Source organism: Falco peregrinus, chromosome 8 (genome assembly GCF_023634155.1).
Source record: "Falco peregrinus isolate bFalPer1 chromosome 8, bFalPer1.pri, whole genome shotgun sequence".
Taxonomy (NCBI): domain Eukaryota; kingdom Metazoa; phylum Chordata; class Aves; order Falconiformes; family Falconidae; genus Falco; species Falco peregrinus.
The window spans coordinates 5,767,147-5,792,507 of record NC_073728.1 but is presented as its reverse complement, the minus strand read 5'-3'; the positions used below and the strand labels follow the sequence as shown (position 1 = coordinate 5,792,507).

At 38.9% G+C, this 25,361-nt stretch overlaps 1 protein-coding gene across 4 annotated transcripts in view; it reads left to right on the top strand.

Annotated features, from left to right (window-relative positions):
• Positions 1–25,361, top strand: part of GULP1 (GULP PTB domain containing engulfment adaptor 1) — a 162,913-nt gene that overhangs the window by 62,869 nt on the left and 74,683 nt on the right. For all 4 annotated transcript variants that reach the window (XM_055812800.1, XM_055812798.1, XM_055812799.1 and 1 more), the window contains one exon: positions 15,418–15,512. In XM_055812800.1, the coding sequence (XP_055668775.1) occupies positions 15,485–15,512 (28 nt within the window). In that variant the 5' untranslated portion in view covers positions 15,418–15,484. The remainder of the gene's footprint in view (positions 1–15,417; positions 15,513–25,361) is intronic.

Sequence of the window (25,361 nt, the reverse complement as noted above, 5' to 3'; positions counted from 1 at the left end):
CGGTCTCTGCTCTCCCAGCTGTAAAACGCAACTCTGACCTATGAAGTTGGCAAGCCCTTATTATGTGATTGAAGAAGGGTCAAGTATGATGGTAATGGCAGCTGCATGGCTATTTAAGAACAGATAGCTAAGGCAGGTGGTTTTCTAGTAACTCAATTGCCATTGAGCTTAGAGAAATGATGTACTGCAGTTCAGTGAATTTCTGTTAATCAGATAAGCCGCGTTAATTGCACAGTTACAGCTTCATGACAAGTACAAGATAAAACACAGTATTTTAACCTTGAGTGAAAGGGGTAATTTGTATAAAAAGTTAAAGGCAAGTTTGTATTTCTTTTTTCCTTTGGTTCGAGGAGTTGTGGATCTCCTTACTCCTAAAAACCCCTCCTGGTTTATAACATGATAGAACTGACTGTACTTGGAAACATCACAAGATTCTATTGTTATACAGCTTGGAGTGCACTAAATTGTAGCATAGATTTTAATGGTGGCTATCATAGAGCGTTTGAGCTATGTTCTTGGCCTTTACAGGTGCTCACAATTTTTTGCTCAAATTTTGATGCTACTGGGTAGGTATCTTTTCAGCAGCAGAAAAGCAGCTTATTAACTCTTGCTGAAGAGGAAGATGCACAGATCTCTGGCTAGCAGTCTATTGAATAGAGATAGTACTCAAAAATATAACTTTTTTCAACAGGAGGGAAATAGAAGTGTCTGCTAGCAGCTTTCCATTTATCACAGATGAAGTTCTGGTTACTGACTCTTTGGGTCTGGAAAAAGTACCAGTCTGAAACTGCTATAATACAGGTTGGTAAAGAGAGGTATCAAAGGGTCATACTGTGTGTGAGTAAAAAAAAAAAAAAAAAAAAAAATTACTTTGGGGTGAAAAGTGCACATCTTGTAATGCTGTGAACTATCAATTTATGTAATTTTGATCAACGTATTGTAATGGAGTATTCACAAAGCAGGCAAATCAATAGATGTAAATGTCACAAGTAAGGTTGTTCATCACCCTGAGCAAAGCAAAGATTTAGCTTCATGTGAATTAATCTGTTCAGTGCTTGAGACCGTGGACACAGTGCCAGAATGCGCATGTGCGAAAAAAAAATAATTAACACTATTTAATGTGAGTTGTGGGAATGGTGTTGAAGGTGATACACGGATGAGAATTCAGGGCAAAATATTTCATGCAAAGCAAACTAGGGAGATTACACAGGAAAGTTTTACTGGGTTTTGGGTGTGCATTTGCTCCCTCTTGCTTTAGACAAAAAAGGGGAAAAGATGACCCTCAAAAATAAATAACATCCTCTTGACAGGACCTCTTGACAGGAAGCTGTGTAACAGTGCAGACCTGTGTTTGTACCTCACATTTAGATCAGTCCTGCAAGAACTTAAGACTGCTAACATTTCAAATAATAGAGCAGCAAAGTAGTTGAAGACAAGGTATCCCCTTAGTGTCATGAATTAGCAATAAAAACACAATTAACCCAGAGTTTCATGATAAAGAATGCACATTGCAACAAATGTCTGAAGAAAATGGTATGGTTAACATACGATTATTTACTAAATTACATAATTGAGCAGAATTCAAGATGTGGTGGTGAATCACTCCTTTTATTCCAGACAGTTGGAGGAGAAGCTCCTTGGTTATAACTGAAAGTAAGAGTATCATTTAGCAAAGACACTGAGCGAGTGAACTATCCTATGTTCATGGAGCAGCAGCAAGGAATGAGATGCCATCAGTATCAAAAGGACTCATTAAGCTTGATTGGCCAGCCAGGACCGTTTGAAAGACAAAATACTGACTTCTGTGAAGGCTCCCAAAGCATAGTGAGGAGAGTGAGCTTACTGTAGAGCTTCACGGGGATCCACGGTGAGCATGTATATACGCATTCAGCGATTCACAGTATGGCCGTGGGCACAGTAATCCTTACCTGGGGCAGGGGGCGAGCAGGTAGGGCTGTCATCCATCCCCTTTCGTTGCTCCTAGCTATGTCATTGGTCATAACATGAGGAGTGGGGCCATACAATGAGTGGAAGTTGGCACACTGTTCTGTTTGCAGTTCCGCTTTTCTTCTCCCTTGCTGCTTTGGAACCTCTATTTAGCTATCAGTTACTGAAACAGTAGTGAGATCTGCTTGAAAAGTTATATTCTGGTTCTGTAGTAATCTTTTGCTAACTGTAAATTAAGGAGGAACTATCTAAGCTTGCTGTAAAAACTTTGTCAAGAAAATACCTCCATTTTAACTTGCAAAGTAACTGCTAGAAAATATTTTCAGTTTAGAGAAAGACTTAAACAGGAATGTGAAATTTGGAAGTCCTGAGCTTTACTGCAGCTGTCAATCTTTCAGTGACACTGCGAGGCCATGTATTGTGTCTCTGTCTTAATTTATGCACCTACAAGATGGAATAATAATAATCTCATAGGAATACTTATAAACTTTGCCTAATGTCAATGGATTCTCTGCATCCTTTGTTGAAAGATTTCATAAATGCTAAGTGCAATACGGGAGAGGAAGCAGCTTCCCCAGTATTAACAAGCAGCTACGTTCCTTTGTTATACCAGTTTTAGCTCCAGCATTACATTGGCATAAAAAATGATATAATCATTTGGCCTATTAGTTCTGTCCTTTTTATTCCTCCCCCCTTCCCCCCCCCCCCCCCCCCCCCCTTGCCCTGGGGAAAGTGGCATGGGGGTGGCTTATGAAACTCTTCAGAGAATTTGAAGGAAATTCAGGGGTTGGTTCATTTATTTAAGTTCAAGGTTGCTTTCAAACCACATTTTTCCTTTTCCCTGCTTTTTAAGTGCTGCTGTTTGGTTGTGTGTATGGATTATAAATTAAAAGACTGCAAAATACATTCTGTTTCCCACTGGCTTGATTCCAACAGCATTTGAAAAGTGAATACCTAGTAACCGGTGTAGACTCTAGTTTGGCTGTTAAAGCCATTCAGGTTTCAGTGGCAGCACGTTGAGGTTTTACTGCTTGAAAAGGATTCTTGTAGTGGCAATTTCAGCAATATTCCCCTTTTGAAGAGGCTACAAAGTGAGAAGAATATTTTAATTTGGCTCCTATAGTAATTATGCTCTCATCTTGTGGCTTCTGATTTTAATGGAGTTTAAAACACAGTCATACTAATAGTTCTTCTGCTTTCTTTAAGAAGTCTAAGTCTGGTTATAATAAAGAATAATTTCTGGAAGGTTAAACACACAAAGCTAAACTTTTTCTGAAAAAGATCACTGAGTTGTGACCAGCAAGGTATACTTTTGAAAATCCAGTTAGCAGAGACGCACATTCTTGGATGAAATAGAAAAGTGAGATTAATTTTGTGCAGCATTTTGTGCAGTGGAATTCCCAAAAGATTTAAATGTGGGTAGTTCAAGAAACAAATTAGAGCCTGCATGCTCACAGTCATAAACAAAGTGAAGAAAAAGGAGCACTGAGGTTTGGCAGAATGATTGGGAACTTCTGTCTGCAAGTACACTGTAGTACTTAACGTCTCCATTACTCCCAGCTTACAACAGTACTTCCTCTTCAGTTCCTTTCCAGCTTATCAAGGTAATTTCACATGTAATTTTCTCTCCTAGCTGAAATACTTTATGCTTTCAGTTTTCAAGGTAACTGCTAATTAGTCATTTCGATTTTCACCTCTGCCCCCCCTGCAACCATAACAGAACTACTTTTTCTTCATGTTTTTATGTTTATATATAGAAATTTGTGCTGTGGGTTACATCAGTATTATATGAGATACTGATTTCTTTCTTTGAGAAGTACAGTTTTTCTAAAGTGACTTAGGTGCTGCTGTTTTTTTTGTTTTTAAAGGCAAAGATATTAGTAAAAAATCAACAACAGTCCTTTTTGTCCACATGCCATCAGTGAGCCAGTTGAGAGTGCACATCTATGCGTGTGCATACATATTCAAGTAATTTCCAAAGAAGCTTTGCTTGAATCTTCTTGCATAAGTTTTCCATTAAAACAAAATGGGTTTTGGAAAAGAACAGAAAACTGTATCTAAAGATGTGGTGTGCTTGAGCAGGATTTTTATAGTATTGGGCCATAATGACTGTTCCCTGTTACAGAAATGCTTGTACATTGCTGTATTTCTCCATTATTACCCTGGTGCTCAATTTTTTTAGCAAATATTTAAAACTGTGGTAGAAGCAAGGCTGTTAAGATTGTAAATTCACACAAGCCTGTTCTTTCTCAGTACTTCTAGCTATTTCTTTTGAAATGAGCTTCTGTGAAATACATAAATACCAGTAGAGATGCTCAGGTCTCTTTCTTGAACGGTTGTTTCTTTGATCGTATAGCACCATGAAAGTGTTTTGGAAAAGCAGTATTAAAGAATTGCAAAACATCATATAATTTGATTTTCATTAGCGACTACCAGTATTATTTGAATGTGATTGTCCTGGAGGTAACTTAAGTAATTTGAATAGTTACTTGTAATTCATAAAATTGACAATGTCAGTGTATGTTGTTGGGCAAAGGGGGAGGAGAGAGTAGCATGTAGTTGGTGTAATGGTTGGATATAGAGTGCAGTTTTATGTTGATGGTTCTGATTATTTTTCACCGGTTGACTCCTAGGTTTGATTTTTCAAAGCAGCGTTTGCTCAAGTGCCTGGATGCAGTAGAGTGTCGTTTGATGTTCTGTGGTTTTGCTGTGGTTTCTTCTCTCTGAGCGTCTGGTGGTAACTATATAGCAGCAGATTCTCTATGGCTAGGTGTTACAAGGATCTCATGAAAGGGTATACACATGCCTATGGAGTTTTGCTCTTGATACAGGAGGAAAGCTGTTTAGCCCCTGTGAGCAGTGCTCTCCAAGGATCTCAGCACGGGGTACTCAGGTGCTTGGTGCTGACTGGTAGGGACAGATGTTAAAGTATGAATATAGGTCAAGTGCAGTTAACTTGCAGACTTCATCAGCACAAATACATTTGAAAATCTGGTTTAAATGTGGTCATATTTGATACACTGTGAATCCATACACTGAGTTCTTGAAACCTTGGTAGCAAAGCTTAAACTTCTGGAAGGACTGAGGTGCTATGAAATTATCATGGATTTGCTTCAGCATTTATGAAACTGGTTGCTGTACCCAAAGCCATAGACCAGAGCTGGTAGCGAAGATCTGTATAGAAAGAAAGGGAAAATAAATGCCTGGCATGGGTATTTAAGCCATTCAATAGGAAACATTCTGGCAGGGGTCCATTTCTAGTTGTTAAACAGTTTTAAAGCTTCTTCTAAAGCTGGGAGCTTGGTGGGTTTTTTTTTTTGTTGTTGTTTTTGGTTTTTTTGTTCTGCTTGTTTTTCTCTCTCTTTCTCTCCAATTTTCAAGAGAAAAGCCTAAGAATTACTTTCTTTGAAAACATGGCAGGTGTTGGTACCTGTTTTTCACATCCCTCTCCTTTTACTCCACTAGTTTAGTTACGGGGTCAGTCACTGAACCTGTTGTTAGCAGTTGTCTGAATTTTCTCTGCATACTTAGGAGGACAGACCTGTATTTTGTTTGCTCCTCTGGTTCTGGAGGTTCCGCACAGTTGGTGCCTACCTGGGGGTGAGTGGCTACGTGTAGTGCTTTAAGGGTTGTTGTCAAAGTATCATATGCTTGCAAAGGACAGGAGAAGACGCTCTTTCATTCCCGAATACTGGAGATGCCTCACTGAGGGGTTTCCTATGGAAATCTGAACAAACTGTGAACACGATGTTAGACTTGCAGCATGTTTCAACTGCATGGAATTTCATTAAATTCATTAAATAAAACTGTCCTCCCAGTCCCAAGCAGCTAGTACCTTTCTCTTTGTGATGCAATGAATGTTTGAGTCTCAACTTGCTGATCTATGGTGCTTTTAAAAACTTACACATTTCTCCTTAGTCCCAACTGTATTAGAAGATAGAGAACACTTCTACCTGGGGAAAGTGAAGACTTGAAGGAATTCAAGTGTTGTTAGCTTGGAACTTCTATCATGTTGTAGCCTATATTTCAGTAATTTTCTGCTAAATTACTCTAGGATAGATCACTTACCAAAATCTTGAAATAAGATTCCCAGTAATGATAATAGTGCACAAACCCTGAATGTTTCTCTTTAATACACATTATAATGAATTACTTCAACACGTACCTACAAGACAGAGATGAAGAGATTAATTTGTCATAAATGTGATTTTGGTCCCCATGTTTTTGTGTTAGTTTAATATCTGTGCTTTTAACTTTGTATCATGTCGCTGTTGAAATGTTGGGATTCTTCAGAATGCATTCAGAATGGCTAAAGAAAAAAAGCTAAAAGAATGTACTATGATAAAGCCTAGGAAAAATAGAACCTAGTTTTCAAGATAATATGAGATTTAGTAGAAGTGACAAAATCGATATTGCCAACTTTTCTTGATATTGAAAACTGTTGAAATCACTTAATAAAGCCCATCTCACCTGTCTAAATAAAACGTAATGCTGTCCTTGAGGCTAACCAATTCAAGCAAAGATTCTGAATGTATTAACATTCATGAGAAATCTGTTGACTTTGATGGGAAGGGATTGTCTTCAGTATCATGGATTTTAAAAGTCTTTGTGAAGTGAATGACACTTTTTTAAACTGTTGTTAAATGAATGGCACTTTCATATGTCATTGTTTCAGAATATGAATAAGTTGGTTCTGTGAAAGTCAGAAATTTGTATGGCAGTGATTTTGCTTATCAGCATGTGACATTTAGCACTGGGAGGGAAGTGATCATCGGAATTGGACTGTAAAAGATAAGCAAGCAAGTATATGTACACTCTGTGTAGCAGTTTGTATGCCTAGAATTTATACAAGGGTTCTGGTTTTCCTTTGAGGGAGAGCTGTGGAACAGGGGTCCCCAAGTTAACTAAGGTATGAAAGTATCAACTTGAAGTCCTGCGGATAAATAGGTTTAAATAATGATATCATCTTTTTTTTCCCTTTTCTTCCCCTTTTGACATGATTATAACTTTTTTAGCATGCTCTTCTCATTTCCAAAAGAGGACAATCTCTGTTAATTTTGTATTGATCTTGTACACTAAAAAACCCCCACAAAACCCAATCCAAAAACCCCAAAAAGCTTTTACAATTAAACCTCTCAAACTGTGACTTCAAAGAGTTAGAAAACTGTTTGTAGTGTCATAGTTCAGAGCTCTTGGGGAAAGGGTGAGTATTTTCCTCATTTTGCATTTATGATAAATTGGAGCAAGCCTGCTGGGCTGGCTCCTGGAGAGAGGACTGCAGCAGAGAAAGCATCTCGGGTATACTGTGAAATCTGTGCAGGAGCAAAGGTGACGCGGGGGGTGGGTGGGGGTGCTGTGATAGGAGATGCAGGCACATTTCTTCTTATTCTTCTCTGGCTCGTTGTTCCCTCTTACCTACGTAGAAATTTTCCGGTTGCTTCTGTCTAAACAGACATCTGGGTTTTTCACTTTCTTTAAGTCATCTTTTGAACACCAGTAATCAGCTTTTGAACTTCAATTAAGGTTAATGTGCATTGAGGGAAGCACGTAAAGGGTCTTATGGGACCTGTTGAGTGTGTGCGCACAATGCTGTGTCTAATTTCTTGAGTTTGGCTAAATATACTTTGGTAGAGAAGTAAAATGGTACCTTTTGTTAAACTGTTATACCTCCACGATGGATCTGCTAAATGTGACGAGCTTTTCATTTCAAGTGGAACTAAACTAAGTTATTTTAAAATGGTTGTGTTTATTTGGAGGCTACCTTTAGAATACCTAATGAGCCTTTCCATTTCTGCCTTTTCTGTCAGTGGCACTTTTTACAACGTGATTGTGAAAAGTGCAATGAATGCAATAAAAATAACCTTAATTTCAGAAGGTTAACAAGAACTTGCTATTTTTTTGAAACCTGAAGATTTCAAATACTCCCCCCACCCCTCGTAAAGAAAATGCAATGGAGGATTTGAAAATGAGCTGCCAGTATAAAATAGCTTTTCTAGATTGTGTACGGAACACTCGGCTCTTTCAGAGAAGAAAGGGTGATGTCAACATAGACGTAATCATATTGTGTCAAGACGCATCTTTCTATCTTTCTTTCTAACTGTATATATTTATCCAAGCAAGACCTGCATGTAAAATTTTAGAAAATTATTCATGCTGTGAGTCAAAAAGCTCAAGACTCTAGTATCGCTTCTACCAGATTTCTTTTAAGAGCTGTTCTATGTTTACCTGTTGATGGTGGACCCCGTTGCTGAATCTCACTCTATTGCTGTTAAAACAGTAGCAAAGCTCTCCACCATCCACCTGAAAACAGCAGGACAAAATCTTGTTTGGATTCCACATAGATGATCAGATGGCTAATGGGATGTCAAATACAGACCCTCTTGTCTGCAAGGGAGCAAGATGTTTGCCATCTGTCTGTCTTTTGGAAGCAGATAAAAGTGCCGGAGTTCTTTGAGAGAGAACATGTATAAAGCTTTTCTACTGGCTCTGAGCATCTGACATCTGTAAGTTCTTGTACAGCACAGTGAAAATTAGGCTGACACGACTGAAATCCTTCACCACGCTTCACTAGACACTGGTGCTGGTGGATTTGGAGGGAGAAGGAAGCTCCTCTTGTATCCTGTTCATTACTTTTCCATTACAGTGAGCAAAAGACAAGTATCAGTTTTTCTTGCAAAATATGAGAAGTTTGGGAAGAAGGGGATATCTGTATTTTTCAAGTTATTCCTTTTGTTTGTACGGGATAAACTAGTCTGTTCGGTGAGTAATGTAATCCACTAATACAGATCAGAATAATGGTAAGCTTAATACAAAATAAATCTGCTGAAAAATACAATATTTCAAAAATTAAATATATTTTCTAATGCTTTAAAAGCCAGATGTAGACAACTGTTTTTGTGAAAGAAGTTAATTTTGTATTTATTTGTTTTTTCTTAGGATTGTGCAGTCAGTGATTTGTCTGAGGATTTATTGCTGCTTGTAGGAGTTTTAAATGTATTTTCTTCAGAGTTCTACTTTAATAGTGAAATTTCATCTTGTTATACTTTTTGGTGTTGATATTTCTTCTTGCCCTAAAACAAAAATTAGTGGTAACCTCGCCTAAGGAGGTTTTTTTTGCTGTCAGGTGTCTCGGTTGTACCCCTTTGTCACCTGTTACTTGTAGAGGCGTGAAGGCAGTGTGTTGATTAGCATGGATAACATGCAGCTGTGGCCTTGCCACGAAGGCAGCGGGTTGATTGACATGGATGATGTGCAGCTGTAGCTCCTTCCTGCTAAGTGGTTAAATAGCCCTGAGGATGGGGGGAGAGGTGGGTGGATGGAGGGGGAGCAGTGTGGTCTGGCCTCTGGAGGAAGGAGAAACAGCTTGGATAGTAAATCTGACTGATGGTATAAGCATTGTTGTGGTGTGCTAGTGTTGTGACAGTTACTCCTCTGTATCTTCTTTTTTCTCATTGAAAGGAGCAGCTTATTTTTAGGAAATGGGAGACTAAAAAGCCACTTACGCTAACAGTTTTGGAAACTGGTAGGAAATGGGTGGGTTTCATGTAGATTTTTTTTTTGGTGCCAAGCCTCCGATGTTGTTATTTATAGCAAAGCGCTACTGTCTGCTTCTCCTCAGAGTTTCTGTGAATTCTCTTCTAGCTTTGGCAGGTGTACTCTATGAGAAATGCTTTCTTTACCTGTGGTCTGAAATACTTCTTGTTGTGGGGGGAAAAGCATGTGTCAGAACAGTACTAGGCTTGTACAGGCTGAGAGAGAATTAAGAACAGCGCATGTGGTTCTTCTGTGCCTTCCAGTCAGACTGGAGGAACGTTTTCAGCTTTTGCATTAGGATGTTCCTGCCCATCCCTTTCATGGGAGGAGAGGGAGCTTACTGGAAGATATATATTTATATCTCAGTATAAGAATATATACTGAGATATGTTCTAAGGATGTGGTTTCCAGCTGTTTTGGTGCTTGCCAGACCACTTTCGTCTTCTCTTCACTGGTGCTGGGTGAACCCTGGTGGCACCTCTGGTCACTTTGCTGTCACACCTCCCTCGCTGCGTGCTCCAGGGCCAGCCCAGCACTGATGTTTGAGTCTGTCCCATTGAGAATATCATCATCTCAGCATCAAGGTACGCTTTGGTGGTGGGGAGGTGAGAGTGTTAGAGAGAGAAGACCAATTCTTGACCAGTTTCCCCCCCCACCTTTGCACATGTGAAAAAGTACAAGAATTAACCTTGGACTTCTGCAGATTTGCCTCCAGCCAGAAAGTATGCCTGCCACTTGTTTCTGGCTAACGAATAATGCAGACATTAATAAAACTTTAAAGCTTTCCAGTGACTGAATGTTCTCCTTTGTACTTTATTTGTGCTTCTGTGCAATTATAAAGCCTACACACAGGCTAAGAACTTCAGCTGGCAGAAAGTTCCATTTTGGTGAAGCCCATAAAGCTGTGCTGTTTTTGAGGATCTTGAAGAGATATTTTTCCTGCAAGTTTTTATAGCAGTAAATACTTTTTAAATGCTGTAGTAATTTATATTCCTGTAGACTATGCTATTATCGCTTACAAACTTAAAGGGCACACATCTTTTCATAGCCGTGAATGGAACTGCTTGCTTCCTGAGCATTAACAAAGGCTGCGTGTGAGTGTAGGTTCAGATCTGTGCTGAATTTTGTTCTTAAAGGTGTCAAAATCTCTTTATTATGATTTTAAACATTTCAACATCTCTTTATTATGATTTTACTTTTTGAGAGGAGAAAGAGTTGTGGCAAGTTAGTGTTTCACTTAATTGTAATACAAAAGGAAGGGGAGAACATCATGATATGATGATTTTTTTGGTTTTGTGTATTGCTTAATGCAGTCTTCTATTATGATTTTTTTTTTCCTTCATTATGTCACATGTCATATCAGGACAATATTTGTATGGTGTTTTGGTCTAACTTGGAATTTTAAAGCTGTTACCATATTCTGAAGTTTCTGATGTTACCTTCTGAAGTAACTTTATAAGCCTAAGTTTCATAGCAAGTCAGTGAATCACACATTCCTGTGTGCTGCGGTGCTTTTGAAAACAGGGTTTTCAAGGTTTTAAGACATTTTGTGCTTCATTCTTGTATGAAATGTTATCTGGTGTGCTTGGAAGGCTGGGGTCTGAAAGGGGAAAGAGCCTGAAGCTTCAGGTCTTCTGAAGCTAAGTATGGCTTTGTATGGGAACTGTATGTGTGTTTGAGAGGGAAGGGACAGTTGGACTTATTTTTTTTTTGTTTTTGTTTTAAACTTTGTAATTATTATTTAGGAGGAGTGGGTGGGTGCCAGTTGGGGGTTTTAGGGAGGTTTTGTTGGAAGAATTATTCTTGACATGAAAAAAAGTTATATTAAAAAAAGGGGGGGGGGGGGGGGAGATGATGGACTGGTGGCAGGGGGCATGACCACAAATACATCCTGAGGAATGCCCGATTTTTAAGAGGAAGTAAGAGATAAATGAGCCAGTTAACACAGGTGGTTTGTTTCATCCCTTTCCGAAGTACCCTCTCTCTTGGCTTGTCTGAGACAGTTCTAAATTTAGAAAACACATCAAAACACAACAATTCTGAAGGAGCCCGCAGGCATTTGGAGCTGTCTGGGTGGGAGCTTCGGAAGCGGTTCGGCAGCCAGGGAGGAGCGCGGCTGCTTGTGCTGGAGGCTGGAAAGCTGCCACTCTGCTTCCTTTGCTGCCCTGAAGTGTAAAGACAGCAACCGACACTATTGTTAGTGTTAAAAAGTAATTACTGAGGAGGGGATTTCAGCTTCAGATCCTACCACCCTTGCATCCACCAGTGCAAGCACCACGGTCCCCAAAGCCACTAGTTCCATTGCCCCCCCTGCCATTTTGCAGTTTCTGCCTCACTGTGAGAAGCACCTCGCCGTGAAAAGTAAGGGGTTAATGACAGTGAATGCAAAGGGGAAGGCAGGTAAAGATTTTTGCTTTTCCCTGTTACTGTTTGAAGTGGGTACAGCAGCTTAAATACTGACCTTCCCATGCCATGTGCCCATTTCACTGCTCGGATGGAGAATGTCGTGTCTCCCCCTGCCCAGGATGTTTGGCTGTTATTTATATTCTTACTATTGTTAATTTAATAAAATTATTTTCAAAGCTTTTTCTTTCTCTTTTCTTTCTGTCTCTCTTTTCTCTCTGCTCCCAAAGAAATAACCTGAGATAACCTAGAATTTCCCTAGTTTATACCTGTCAGAAATCTTCATATTTTGTCAATTGCCCATTTTGTGAAATCACATGCAGGTTTGTGTTTTCTAGTAGGGTTTGGTTTCTGGTCAAAGCTGAAGAAACCTCCTAGGAGTAAGGTGGAGGAGCATTCTTTACTTAGGTGTGTCTTCCTAAGTGATGAGTAATGACATGGTTTGGTCCACATTCCTATTCCCTAATGGCTCTGATTGTTCCAGCTGCTTTACCTTTTCCAAACAATCTGTCTCAGGGGAAGGACTCCCTGCTGCTGCACAGGGCTCCCTGCGCTGTAATGGGATTTTCTGATTTACCTTCCTTTTGACTCCATTCCAAGCTTTTAACAGACTGTTCTGCAACTCTGTTTCTTCCAGCAGCTTTGTGTGTCGAGCGTTGTCAGAAACAAAATCATATTCTACCAGGAAACCTGTCTAGCATCCATGATCAGGGAACAGCTTGCTTGGTCCTAATAGTTTTGTTTGTTTGTCTGTTTGAATGTTGTCAGCAAAGATATCACAGATATGTCTAACCATAACTTTGCTCTTCTCCTGATCAAAACCTTACCAGTGCTGCTTACGGCAGTCTGGTACCACCCTCTAGCCCCCAAGCCCAACTGAGGAATTTGTAATTAGCCTGGTGGTGTTTGGGTTGGGTTTTTTTTAAATAGCAAAGTTTTATGGGGCATTTAACCATCTGCTTTTTATGCATCTGAAAGGTTGATGGAGTTGTTCATAGTAGAGTTTGAGGGAATTTTAAAAGCAGTTGCGTGTAGCTAATTGTGTTTGTTTCCCTGTTTAATAACATTTTTGGTGATAAGTGGAAGTACACTGATTGTCTTAGTACTACTTGTTACCTAAGCAGTTTCCATTTTTTGTTCTATTTATGTTATGTTGGAATTGAAATTATGAACACACTTTTGGCAAATACTGTCTGGTTTTAAGTAAGTAGTCAATAAAGTCTGGCTTTTCTTAATGTAGATTAGTTTAATGGTAATATATCTTTGTCCATGAGGGAAAAAAAAAAAGCAGACTTCGTTATGCTGTGTTCTAAACAAACTACTTGAACAGTGAGCTGTAGAAATGTGCCCAGCCAGCAGCCTCATGATGTGCGTGCAGGGTCTCTGGTTAGGAGATCCTCGACTCAGCAAGCCATCTCAAATATGTTGCTTAATAGTCTCTTGGGTGAGGACAGGGATACACAATTAAAAAAAAAAAAGGGTTCTGCGAAAGGACGTGTTGTGATCCCATGGTGGAGGAGAACTGAAGTTGCTGGTCTAGTGCTGAGCTAGACTACTGCCAGAGGTATCTAAGAGGGGAAAGCATGCTCTTTTACTCAAAACTGCTTTCTTCAGGGATTGTAATAGTTCATGAGGAAGGTGAACATCCTGAACAAAGTTCTGCCATTGTTTATACATCCTAAGGGTATATATAGTAGCCTGCTGGTGAAAGTAAACCTCTAAACTAAACACACTCATCAGTTGATTGAAAAGCTGAAATTCTAATACTGTTCACTGCTTGTTAATGGGTTTGTCATTATTTACACTGCTGAAAGCCCCGCTCTGTGCCTTCCCTCAAGGAGAACTACTTGCATGTTGGCAGCTTTTGGTGAAACTCCCTCGCGGGTGAGCTATTACTTATTGGTTACGCTAGTAACACCATTGCTCATTCCTGGGATGCTGCTGAAACCGTTCCTAGGACTTCAGAGCCCTTCAGAGTCTGTTCTGGTTTCACTGACCTCTGTGTATCCGCAGCTTTCTGTGTAGCGCTGATGGTAAGGAAGGCAGCTGGCGGGAATGGCTGTGGGTGTACATAAGGCTTCGGCAGTTTTGCTAAGAACTGCTGTGCAGCGTACCAAATGCATTGTTTCTTGACTGCGTATTAAAATAACTAGATGGAAAGCATATCCTCCCACTTTTGCTTATTTCATTGCATCCTCCCTTCTTAAGTACTTGGGGAAATCTGTAAAACAGAAGGTACCCATACTTTAAAGAGCAAATGTTGGTTGGTCGTACATCTAGGGTGCTACGCTGCGGTTTGGGTGAACAGGGTTTATTCCTTCATTCTCACAGGGCTGTATGGAAAAGAAGTCCTGCTACATCAGTCATTGCTTGGAAATGAAATGGAGGTGACTTATAGCTGTAATTGCCCATGTGTTCTCATTTGAAAAATATCAACTATTAACATGGGAATTAGGATGCAATTGCTTTAACTGGCAATGAACTAAATTATTTAAAAAAGATGAGAAGCACCACAAAAAGTATTAATGAGTTGCATAAAGTATCTGAAATGAATTTGTCAGTCGTCTTCATGCTGACATTTGACATACTGGCTTTAAATTTTGTTTTTATTTGAAGCAAAAGCAAAGTACTAACTGATTTCAAAGATAATCTGACATCAAGGGCTTTGCTTTTATTTTTCCATTTTTTTTCTTTTTCTTAACCACCACCACTCCCACCCCCCACCCCCCACCCCGCTATGACTGGACTGCTCTGAGAGCAGAGAAAGAGGAAGGGCACTGGTGCAGCTTTTGGTTGGAAGGTCTGAACAGAATTGAAAAGAGTGGTAGGAATATCTTTTACATATGGCTGAAAAAAAATTATACTACAAAATGGGATGTTTTGAACAGGTTTGGATGTGATGGATTTTTCTTTTTTTCTTTTGGCTGTAAAGCGTTGGTAAAGAATAAACTTCTGAAGTAATATTGTGCTGTAATTGGAGCAAGGAGGTAGTTGCACTGATAGAGGGCAGTTTTTTTCAATATTGAAACCCTGGGTGAAGAGGAGTCTTTATATTGTGATTTGTATTTTATTTTTTCCCCCAATGTCAAGCCCATGTGAAGATGAAAGCATAGCTTGAAATAATCTGACAGCTGAAATGACACAAAACAGGGCAGTGCAAATGTGAACTGAATGTTTTTATGGAGTCTTGTAGTCAGCATTCATTTTAAAGCTTTCTTTCTAACCTATGTGTGTGTAGCGTTTGTCTTCATATATATGTATAATACCATCTGTTCTGTCTCTGAAATCTCAGTGAGAAGAGCTTCAACAGAAAGCTTTAAAATGTCTTTCTGTGTTAAGTACCACTAGGCATTCGGACATAATTCTTCTTAATTCTGCAATTTCTTCCTCAGCAAAGCACATCTCGTTTTTATTTCTCTGAATTATTTCAGAGTTCTTAAAATAATTTGCATTTTCTTTATTACAAAGATAACGTGCTAACTTCAAGTAGAATAATGGATTTTTTTTTGTTTTCTTATGTGTATTGTTCTGCAGGTTAAAGTGGGGGGGGGGGGAAAAACCCCAAACCCAGAAACATTGTTGACTGGAGAGACTTTTCAACATGAATCGTGCTTTCAGCAGGAAGAAAGGTAAGTAATTCAGCTTATGTTCCATGGGGGACATAAATATCCTGTATAAATTCTTTAGAATATCAAGAATTATACAGGGAGGTACTTAGGAATAACCGCTCCTAACTAACTAGCTAGAAATGGACAGCCTTCTGTAAGACGTACAGAGCAAAGCATTCTCAACTGATAGTTGTAGAGCTTTCTGGATTGTAAGGCTTATGTTGAATTCATGTTTTCTTTGTTGAGGGGTGTGTGTCTATGTGTGCACATATATGTATAAAAAATACACAAACTTTTTTCTTTTTTGGTTTCCCTCCTGTACACACCAAAAGATGTGCTGGAGAGTTTTAGAACTTCTAAAGAGTTAGTGACTTCTGTATTTATTGTATATATTCATTGGGTTCTTATTCTTGGGGAAGCCATTTTAGAAAACTGTGTTTAATATACTTGAAATATCTAATGCAGCAGAATATTTCTTAGCTTTAAGCACCTATTCTGAATTTGTAGCAGCCTAAAATGGTATGCTTTCCAAAGGAATATCAAACTGTTAAATATTCAGGGTTATGTATGTTGCTTTTCTGGCTTGTTTATTCTCTTTTTGTGGTCTGTTTATGATTAAACATAAGTTACTTTTGATGGAGCATTAGAGATGCAGCTTTTTTTACCGACAGCTTTATTGCTACTTTCCCCATTCGTTTGTAATGTGGAAAATATTCAGTAGGTCTAATTTCTTTATTTTTCATGTTTACTTCTAAGCATCCTGAAGCGTGATACACTCTGAGCTAGAGCCCCTGCTTTAGTAACTCAATTGGAGTAAGTGAATGTTTTGTTTATGTAATGAGAATCCCTGCTTTGGTATCAATATCAAAGCTGGAGATAAAAGGAATCTGCCATATCTTGTACCAAGATGAAATGATAGCATCACTGCATCCTTGCATGTCTAGTACATTTATTTGTTAAAGCCAGATGAATCGAGGTAACGTAAGTAGTCCAGAACATCAGCAGATGTAGCTTGATCACAAAAGGAAGATTCAGTTATTCACAAAGGCTACAAAACTGCATGAGAGGTCATTTAATATCCCAGGAGCACGATGGATGCTGAGGAAATGAGCTAAAATCCATAGTCCATGGGCTTAAGCACTGATGTATTTCCTTGTGTAGATATTTGTAACCCCTCCCTCTATCAGAAGATCTGTACCTACCAGCTGCTTAATAATCTTGCCTAGCTTCTTCCAGATAATTTGAGAGACTGTTTCAATATTCTTTAATTTTGGATGCGTTTATGACAACTGGGAAAGAAGCTTGGATTTTGTTTTGTCTAGGTGACCATGTAATTCTTTTCTCTTTATCTAATGACATCTGATAATGTCTGAAACTTGGCCTGCCACGTCTCAGAAACAGACCAGTTGTGTTTTAGGGATATTTCCTTTGTGTTTTGACTTGCACCCAGAGTGCTAAAATGCTCTTTCACCAATTCTCATTGCCCTTGCCAGTGTCTGCATCTGGCCTTTATTGTCAGATTGTGAAGATGTATCCTTAGGTATCCAGGATCATTTTCAGGGGTCTGGATTAATTCCTTTCTGTTTTCACCTCTTCATAAGAGAATTCTTACAGACCTCACCTAAATTTCTTGGAATTTCATTGTATTCAGGGACATTTGCTTTGTTGTTCCGTTGATTTTGTGTGCTGTTCTCTTCACCCCAATGAGAAAAAAGCATCATAAAAGAAGCTGTCAGGCATAATGAAATGCAATTATTGTGCATTCTTAAAAAATATTCAGAACCTGAGCAACCAGAAGAATGAAATACTGTCACACATTTATTTTACTCGCAGTAATGCAGCCAACATTTCCGTTCTCGTTATCCTAGGAAAAACATAAGTTTCAGTTAAGCAATTATTAAGAGCGAAGAAAAATGACATATTTTTCATACCAATGGAAGTTCAGAAAAGCTCGGCTGTATCAGCGTTTGTGTCCAATAACTGCATTGAAGAAGAGATTCAAACAGGTGCAGATGCTGAACTGCCTTTATTGTATTTCCTGATTTTACTCCCGACCTTGGAGGTACAATTTCCACACGTGTGGTTGGTGGGGTTGTTTGTGGGTCTCTTCTGTTCACAGGAGCGTGGATGTTTTGAGGAGTTAACTACATGTGTGCCATGGCTTCCCTAGTGGCCCCCTCTAAACCAGAATTAGTCTTCTGGTGGCTGTGCAGGTAGGGTTTGTGCTAAGGACAAGTTCGCAGCAGTCTGTTGCCTTGGAGCTACATAAACAACAGTCTCAAATATATAGGGTTGTGAGGGGAATTTAAACAGATGTAAGTGGTACTTTTGTATTGGCCAGAGATTATCTGAATTGTGCAGATTGATAGAGTAAGTGTCCCCTAATCCTCATTGTTGCGATCAGTCTATACTAGCCTTTTAATACAGCACGTATAGAGAAGGTAGTAGCTAGTGCTGTAGCTCCTCATCTCCTCAAACTGGGCAAGCTGGTGACTAGAGTCACTTGGCCGGTGCTGGACCTGCTGGAGAGCTCTGTTCTCAAACCATCACCAGATTCAACCATCAAAACTTTCCTTCTAAGTGTTCAAGAAATTATGTCTATCCATGTCTGTCAATGATGAAAAAGCAAGAAGCAAAGCACTAAAATCAAGCTTTCTAAATTTTTTTTTTTTTAAAACCGTTGGAGGCTGGATAGCAACCTGTGCTTCCATAAAAGAGTTGCAAAGGAAAGGGGAGTCACTAGGAGAGAAAGAAAGCAAGCTCTCTTTCAAATTAACCCTGATTTCTTAAAGAAAAATTCTCCCATAGTTACGATGAGTGTTCATGTGTATGGGAACAGCAGGTCTGTCCTAAATCAGAGCAGTGCTCTTTGGAGCACAGACCCCCATTTTCAACATTACCAGTACTTCATTTTGCAGCAGAATTTTGTACTACTGGTATCATATTTTTGGGGGGCCATGGTTTGGGCATGGAACAGCCGCTGCAGCTGACAAGGTGTGCTGAGCGCTCTGACCATAAAACCAGCTGGAACAGTCATTACCTGTCCGACTGCCTGAGGTCTGGCACGGACCAGAACTTCTCACAGAAGTTCTGTCTTGCGCAGAAACTTCTCTCTTGCAGAAATATTATATGACTGTACAAACTGTACAAAAATATATCTTCTGTTTTCCATGCATTGATCGACGAGTGCAGCATACCATGCTCTGTTGAAGTGGGTTTTTTAGATTTTCTTTTAACAGAATGCCGGATAGTTTATCTTGGCACTGTAGTTGTACTGATTTTTATTTGTCTGATAGCCGTTTTAGTTGAAGACAATTGATATCCTTACGCCTCAATTGAATAAAATCAAGCTGTTCATCTTTCATCCTAATAATGGCAATGAAAAATGTTAGAGCACGATGTTTAAAACATTCAGCTTGTTTCAGGAAGCACTTACACAAGTAATCATAAATAAATGGACTCTTTTAGGAGTCTGAGTTGTAATATCTGTTCTTATCAGTTAGCCATGAGCTTGTATAACAGGGAAACAACTTTATGAACTAATACCGACAAAGAAAAGTTAATTTCTGGTTGCAAGTGCTTTCTGAGGTTGCATGTTTTAATGGGAAAAAACTTAGTACCTTAGATAAAATAGCATTTGTCTTGACTTCAGTACAGGTTGGTGGGACTATTACGCAATTACATGTGTTACGGGAAAAGCTCTTGCAGAAATACTATATGACTGTACAAACTGTACAAAAATATATATTCTGTTTTCCATGCATTGATTGAGCGCAGCTCTGTTGAAGTTTTTTTTTTAGATTTTCTTTTATTTTTCTTAAGGATCTCTTTCCTTATTACACAAAAATAAATTGATGAACGACATTATGTTCTTGCTGCTTTGTTATTATGACAGAGATGGTGAAAACATTTATGTGTTTATCACAGTATCAGGAGCTTGCTTTTGCCTGTGACCAGGTTTGGGTCATAGTTTCTGAAGAGTCCTCTTACATTTTTCTTTTTTCCTTTAAAGCCAGGTGTGGTAGCATGCTCACTTTGAAATGTTGTAGTGCGGGAAGTCTGTAGTGCAGATCAAAGTCTGTTCACCTTGAAATATGTTTGCATCTTCATAAATTCAGTCTCTTTTAAGTAGCTGGGGGATATTCATGTAATTCTCCTTGTAAGAGATCTTTGTAAATGCTATATTTTAATGTAAATTGGTATCTGAACTGAATTACCAATTTGTCCTTAATTTACATGTGATTGTGTGTACCGGTAATGCATATACACAAACCAGAAATCATTGACTATGGGGGTTTTGGTTGAGTTTAGTTATTTTTTTAGTGAATGGACTTGCCTCTCCCAGATGAGTTTGGCATGTTTTACTGATTCTGTGGCCTTCCATTCAAAGCCAGTGATATAAGAACTGGTGCAGAGAAATAAACAACAATTAACTAGTATTGCTTGGCTTTTGCCTCATCGGAAATATGAAAGAGAACTACTGTTCTTCCTAGACAGAGGCATTTCTAGATTTGGAAGGACTGTAATCCAAACCTTCTGGGAGTAAAAGAGTGAAGCTTTTTGAATGTCTTAAAATAATGCTAAAAATGAAGGCACGTATGTCTGCTTTGGGCTAAATTTAGCACTGAATTACAGTGTGTGACATCTGGTGGACTTCAGTGAGCTTGTGAAGGATGTAAATCACAGTTGAATTTAGTTCATTCTTTATTATACCCCAGTGGTCCTCCTTCACCCCAGAATAAATGTGAGCCTTAGTTCACATACGGCACAAAGTTCATTGCCAAAGCTGCTGTTGTATGCAGGAATCTGAATTTGCTAATGTGATTTTTCCATATGATACTGGTTTGTAAGGTTGGTAATTGGTGTCACATGATGCGCTCATGAGATGTAAATGGTATTCATAATGCTAAGTGGAATATATTGAAGTAATAGCCTGTCATAAATGATAAGTTTCAGCAACAATATTTCTGCGCAATGGCTTTTTATGGCTTTGATTTATGAAAGTGTAGACAGATGCATTTAATGGGCAGGGTCTGACATATAAAAAAATGCAATCAAAGGTTACAGGATGCTCTTTTATGTCAATGGACTGGCTATAATATAATCTTTATTTTTATTATAAACTTATGTTGCATTCCAGAGATGACAAATGTTTTGTTTTGTATTTCGTTTTCTGAATGAGCAGACAAGAGGTGAAGCCCCAAAAGGCTGAACGGCTAAAGTATAGTCCTAAAGCAAATACTTTCATTTTCTGTCAGAGAGCATGTTTCACATTATTGTCAGTTAGGCGGGCTGTTTGTCCTGGACATCCACTTCAACAATAAAGATAAAAAACCTAAAGAAAGAGTAGATACTGACAGACTTCGAAGGCATGTAAGAAATCACACTCTTCCTCATTGTGGTCTTAAGATATTCTTGTGATTGTACTTTGTCCTTTCGTAAAAGCACTCATCACCTTCCTGGAAAAAAACAAAACAAGGTCTAAATCTCCTCCTCAGCTCCCACCCCAAAAAAGCTGTTTCTTGGTGTTTGTGTGTGGTGAGGGTTTCCCCCCCCCCCCGTTTTTTTTTTTTTTCTTCTTTTAAATAAGAATTTTTTAAGAGCAACGGTTGGGAGGAAAAAAGGGTGCGTTTTTGTACACCAACTATTTTTTTATTCAGTTAGTCTCACTTGACACAAAAATCTGTATCTTAATACTTTTGTAATACCTCCACAAAGAGGTTTTATGTGTTCCAAATACTGCTCCGTGGGTTTCAAAATACAGGGTCATGTAGAAAACCAATATTCAGTGACCAAGTCCCTTTTTGGATTGGTAACTGAATATGTTTTTTTAAGTATTGTTTGTACGTACTTTCAAGTATGCCAACAAGGAGAGTTGAAGGGTTAGCACTTTAATTTGGCAAGGACCAAATCATCTTTTGTTGGTGGGGCAAGGAAGGGGCTGGTCCAGCAGCACGCAAGGGTTTGCATGCATCTGTATGAAACTATTAATGTATTTATAATCTGAAAGCAGAAGGAACAAGGTGTAATTGTTTAGGAAAGAAACAATTACCATATGTCTTTAGAGGATGCATTGCTACAAATGAGGAGTACGCCTTGGAAGCATTCTCCATAGCATTTGTGTTGGGTCTGCAGAGATAAGTCTAACTTTTCTTTCCTTTCTGTTAACATGAGAATAGAAGGATAATTTCCTGTTGGCGATTTTATCTGCATTATCTTCGGAAAGGTATTGCAGAAGCAATTTTTTCTATCTCCTACTTTAAAGAATATTCTAGGCAAGTTAACAATATTTACCGCAGTAACTACTTGTTGCTTCTGCAAAACCTAAAGATCTTGTTTCAAGAGCATATGTGTACTGCTTAACCATAAAGCACAAAACACTGACTTTAGAACGAGAACAACATTGAAGGAGTTGTAAGCCTTTTGGTTTCAACCCTATTAAAATTTATACAGCCTAATTCACAGAATGTTAAATGATTTGCGTGTCAGTTTGGCAAGCATTGTCTTTTGAGATCTACAGGCTAATAAATTCTTGATGTAAGTTGTTACTCATGTATGACCAGTTCTTGTCCAAGTGTACTATTGTAACTTCCCCAAGCTGCAGCCTAGATGTTGGAGTTTCATAGGTACACTGCAAGTTAACTGGATGAATGGCTAATTAAAGAAGAGATGTATTATTCTGCGTGAAACAAAATTAGATGTGTACCAGCCATACCTTGCTAGGAATCACAATGACTACTTCCATTTTATAGGACTTTTGTCTTATAAAGGTGTTGGAAAATTGCAAAGAGCATCCAAAATAGGTCACTGAGGAAAACACCATTTTGGGAAATCAAGTCATGTAGGTCACGGGATGGACGTACCTTAGGTACGTAAGCAAGAGGAAGTTATAGACATGCATATTGTAGTTGTTCTGAACAGTTACTGCCACTCCCCCCTTCTCTTTCCAGTTTATTAGCATTGTAAAGAAAAGTTCCAATTAATTTTTTTAATTATATTATTATATTCTTCCTGAATTAGAAGATTAAAATTCCTTTTTTAACTATATTGAGATTCCACTTCTGTTCCTTTTCCTTTGGTTTACCCTACCTATGTAATGTCCTTTAACAGTTTGAAATTCTTCAAAAACTTGCCTTTTAATAATTTTTTTTACAAGCTTATTTGATACTTTTCCAATATACTTTATAGTAATATGTGAACTCTGCCTCCAGAAGTGAAAAGGGCAGTTGGAGGTTTAATCTGTACATACTTTGTGTGAAAACTTGTGAAAAAGTGCTCACTGAAATGATACCGTACCAGTAATCTCTCTTTTGAATTCAACTAGAAGCTTTTATTAAAGACACAGTGTAGCTCTTACTGTGGGAAGAAGACTTGTGGCAAAAGGTACAGGCTAAATAGTGCAGATTTTTTTTTTCTCCTGTTTTTTCCCTTTGATATAAGAAGCTGAACTTGTTGAAAGTTCTTAACATCAACAAGTAAGAAGTGCAGAAACAAAGACTTGCTAATCACTGATTAGTTGCAGTAATATATTATTTTGATCCTATTTTCCTTTCTTGTCAAAACCTACATACTAGCATCCAATATCTTAAAAATATATAGTATAAAATGCATAGGTTGTGCAATGAGTGTTACTACTGGAGAAAATGCAAATACTAGACTTTTTTCATGTCGTAACTATACCAATCCAACATTCTATGATATCATTTTGCTATTTTAATAATCAACTGTTTAAAGCCATTCATAAGGCCCTAAATATTGTGACAAGGACACAGAAAGGCAAAGCATTCTGTAAAGCTCACACTGTTCTAGGGAGATGCTGCTCTGTTATCTTGGCAAAGAATGCTATAAAAATAAAAAGAGTAATTTATTTTTTAATTATGTACTTTGGGTATTTGTCTATGCATGCTTAGATCAGAATCTGACTCATAATTTCAATTGCTTAATCATAGTAACCTGGTAATAACTTTAATAAATTATGATTTGACACCCAGGTTGTACTCAGTCATTCTTCTAGGAGGTGGCTGGAACAGGTAGTATGGCTGAATTATAGAAGAATATGGGTAGGTGTATATTTGTTAATAGCATGTAGGTACAGTATTCAGGTGAAAGCTCTGGTAACAAGCATCAAGTCTCACGGCTCAGCGTATCAGTTCATTTGTTGCCTGCAGTAATCGAAAAGACGGATTCTAGCCGGTGGGTAAGACTAGGATTAGGTGGGTTTGTGAGAACCTGCCTGTGTCTGTTGCAGTGCAGGATAAAGGAACTGATTTAAGAGTGACAGCTCTTGCGTGTCCCATCATGAAGGCTTTCTTTATACAAAAATAGATAATCTAGAGAAAATGAAAGATACAGATATGTATATGCACAGACTGAAACAAATAAGCTATTGTTCCCTGAGGCATTATTACCTAGATGTAGCGCCGATCTCATGGGATGCTTCTCTTCTTCAGGGGACTCTTATTAGGCTGGTGGTCACTTAAGATCTTCCCTTCCATAGCAAGTTTTGTAAAGGATGAGGAAAAGACAGTTCCAAGATTTCTTCTCTTCTGTTATCAAGGAAAGCATCCACTGATGTCGAGGAGATTTTGATTTAGTAAAGAAATAAAGACTTTAGTTTCTGCCATCTAGAAATGACTATTTTCACTGTGGCACTAAACATAAAATTAAAATCGGAGTCTTCCTCTGTTCATCATATGAAATGGTGTGCCCACTACGTCTCATATGCTTTGGTAAGCGCTTTGGAAACACAGTTAAGTGCAGCCACTCAGAGCATGCATGAATTAATCATGAGATGGGGTTTAGGAAAGCGGCTAACTAAACGTGTGCTGCTGAGCCGTGTTTAGCCATTTAGAAAAGGGTTGATCAATGCCTCTCTAGGAAATCCATTCTGTAATATCTGTGGGCAGTAACGTGTGGAGGAATTAATCTCAAAGGAAGAACAATTTCTTGGTGCTGTTATTGCTTTCCTTTTGCGTCGATAAATGGTCAGCTGCGCCATTATCTAATGTAGTGTCATTCTCTAAGTGCAGCACAGTTCTGGATACTTTGCAAAGTCCCCAAGTCTATTGACTTCAGCGTGTGATTTGGCAGCATGTTCCTTGTCCCTGGCTATCCCAGTGCTGCTGGGGCCTCGGAAATGGCTCACGCTGGTGCTCCCAGATCACGATGACCAAACATTTGATGTGAAATGCAAATTGTAAAGGCGTCTTTCCTTTATAATGGAAAGGGGCTGGTGTGTCTCAAGGGGACTAGAAAGGTGTGAAGTCTCAAGTCTGAGCACAGTGAATCCTCTGACCATGCAGGTGCCCAGGCTCCGCCTCCACCCTTGCAATCCCGGCAGACCCCAGCGCTTCCAAACGTTCATTTTGTGAGGTTTTTCCCCACTGCCCTTACAGACTAGTGCATGCTTGCAGGGACAAAAACCAGAGAAGCTCTCACCCGAATAAAATTCTCTTAAAAACTAGATGGGATGCTGTGCTGCTGCTGCAGGGGCTCTCTAAAAGCCTGCGCCCCACGGCTGCATGCCACACATGTGGCGGGGCTACGGCATTACTCGCTGCCTGTAAGCAGGGCTGTGCCTCACCCTGTGCCCTTCAGTGCTGGATGCTGGTCCTTTTTCCCATCAGTGCTGGTATGTTTGGCAAAACCACCTCATACTAAGGCTTTCATCTCTTAGAATTTATCATGCCTCATTCAGGCTAAACTCTGCTTAGTTTTTAATGGACTCGGGATGGTTCAAAGGCGTAATTCTCCAAAACTAAGGGGCACTTAGTTAATCTAGGTTACCGTAGCATTTACATTAAAGTTTAAGAGCTTCAGACAAGACCTAAAATAACTGCAGTTTTCTGGTTAGCTGGTGTGATAGCATGA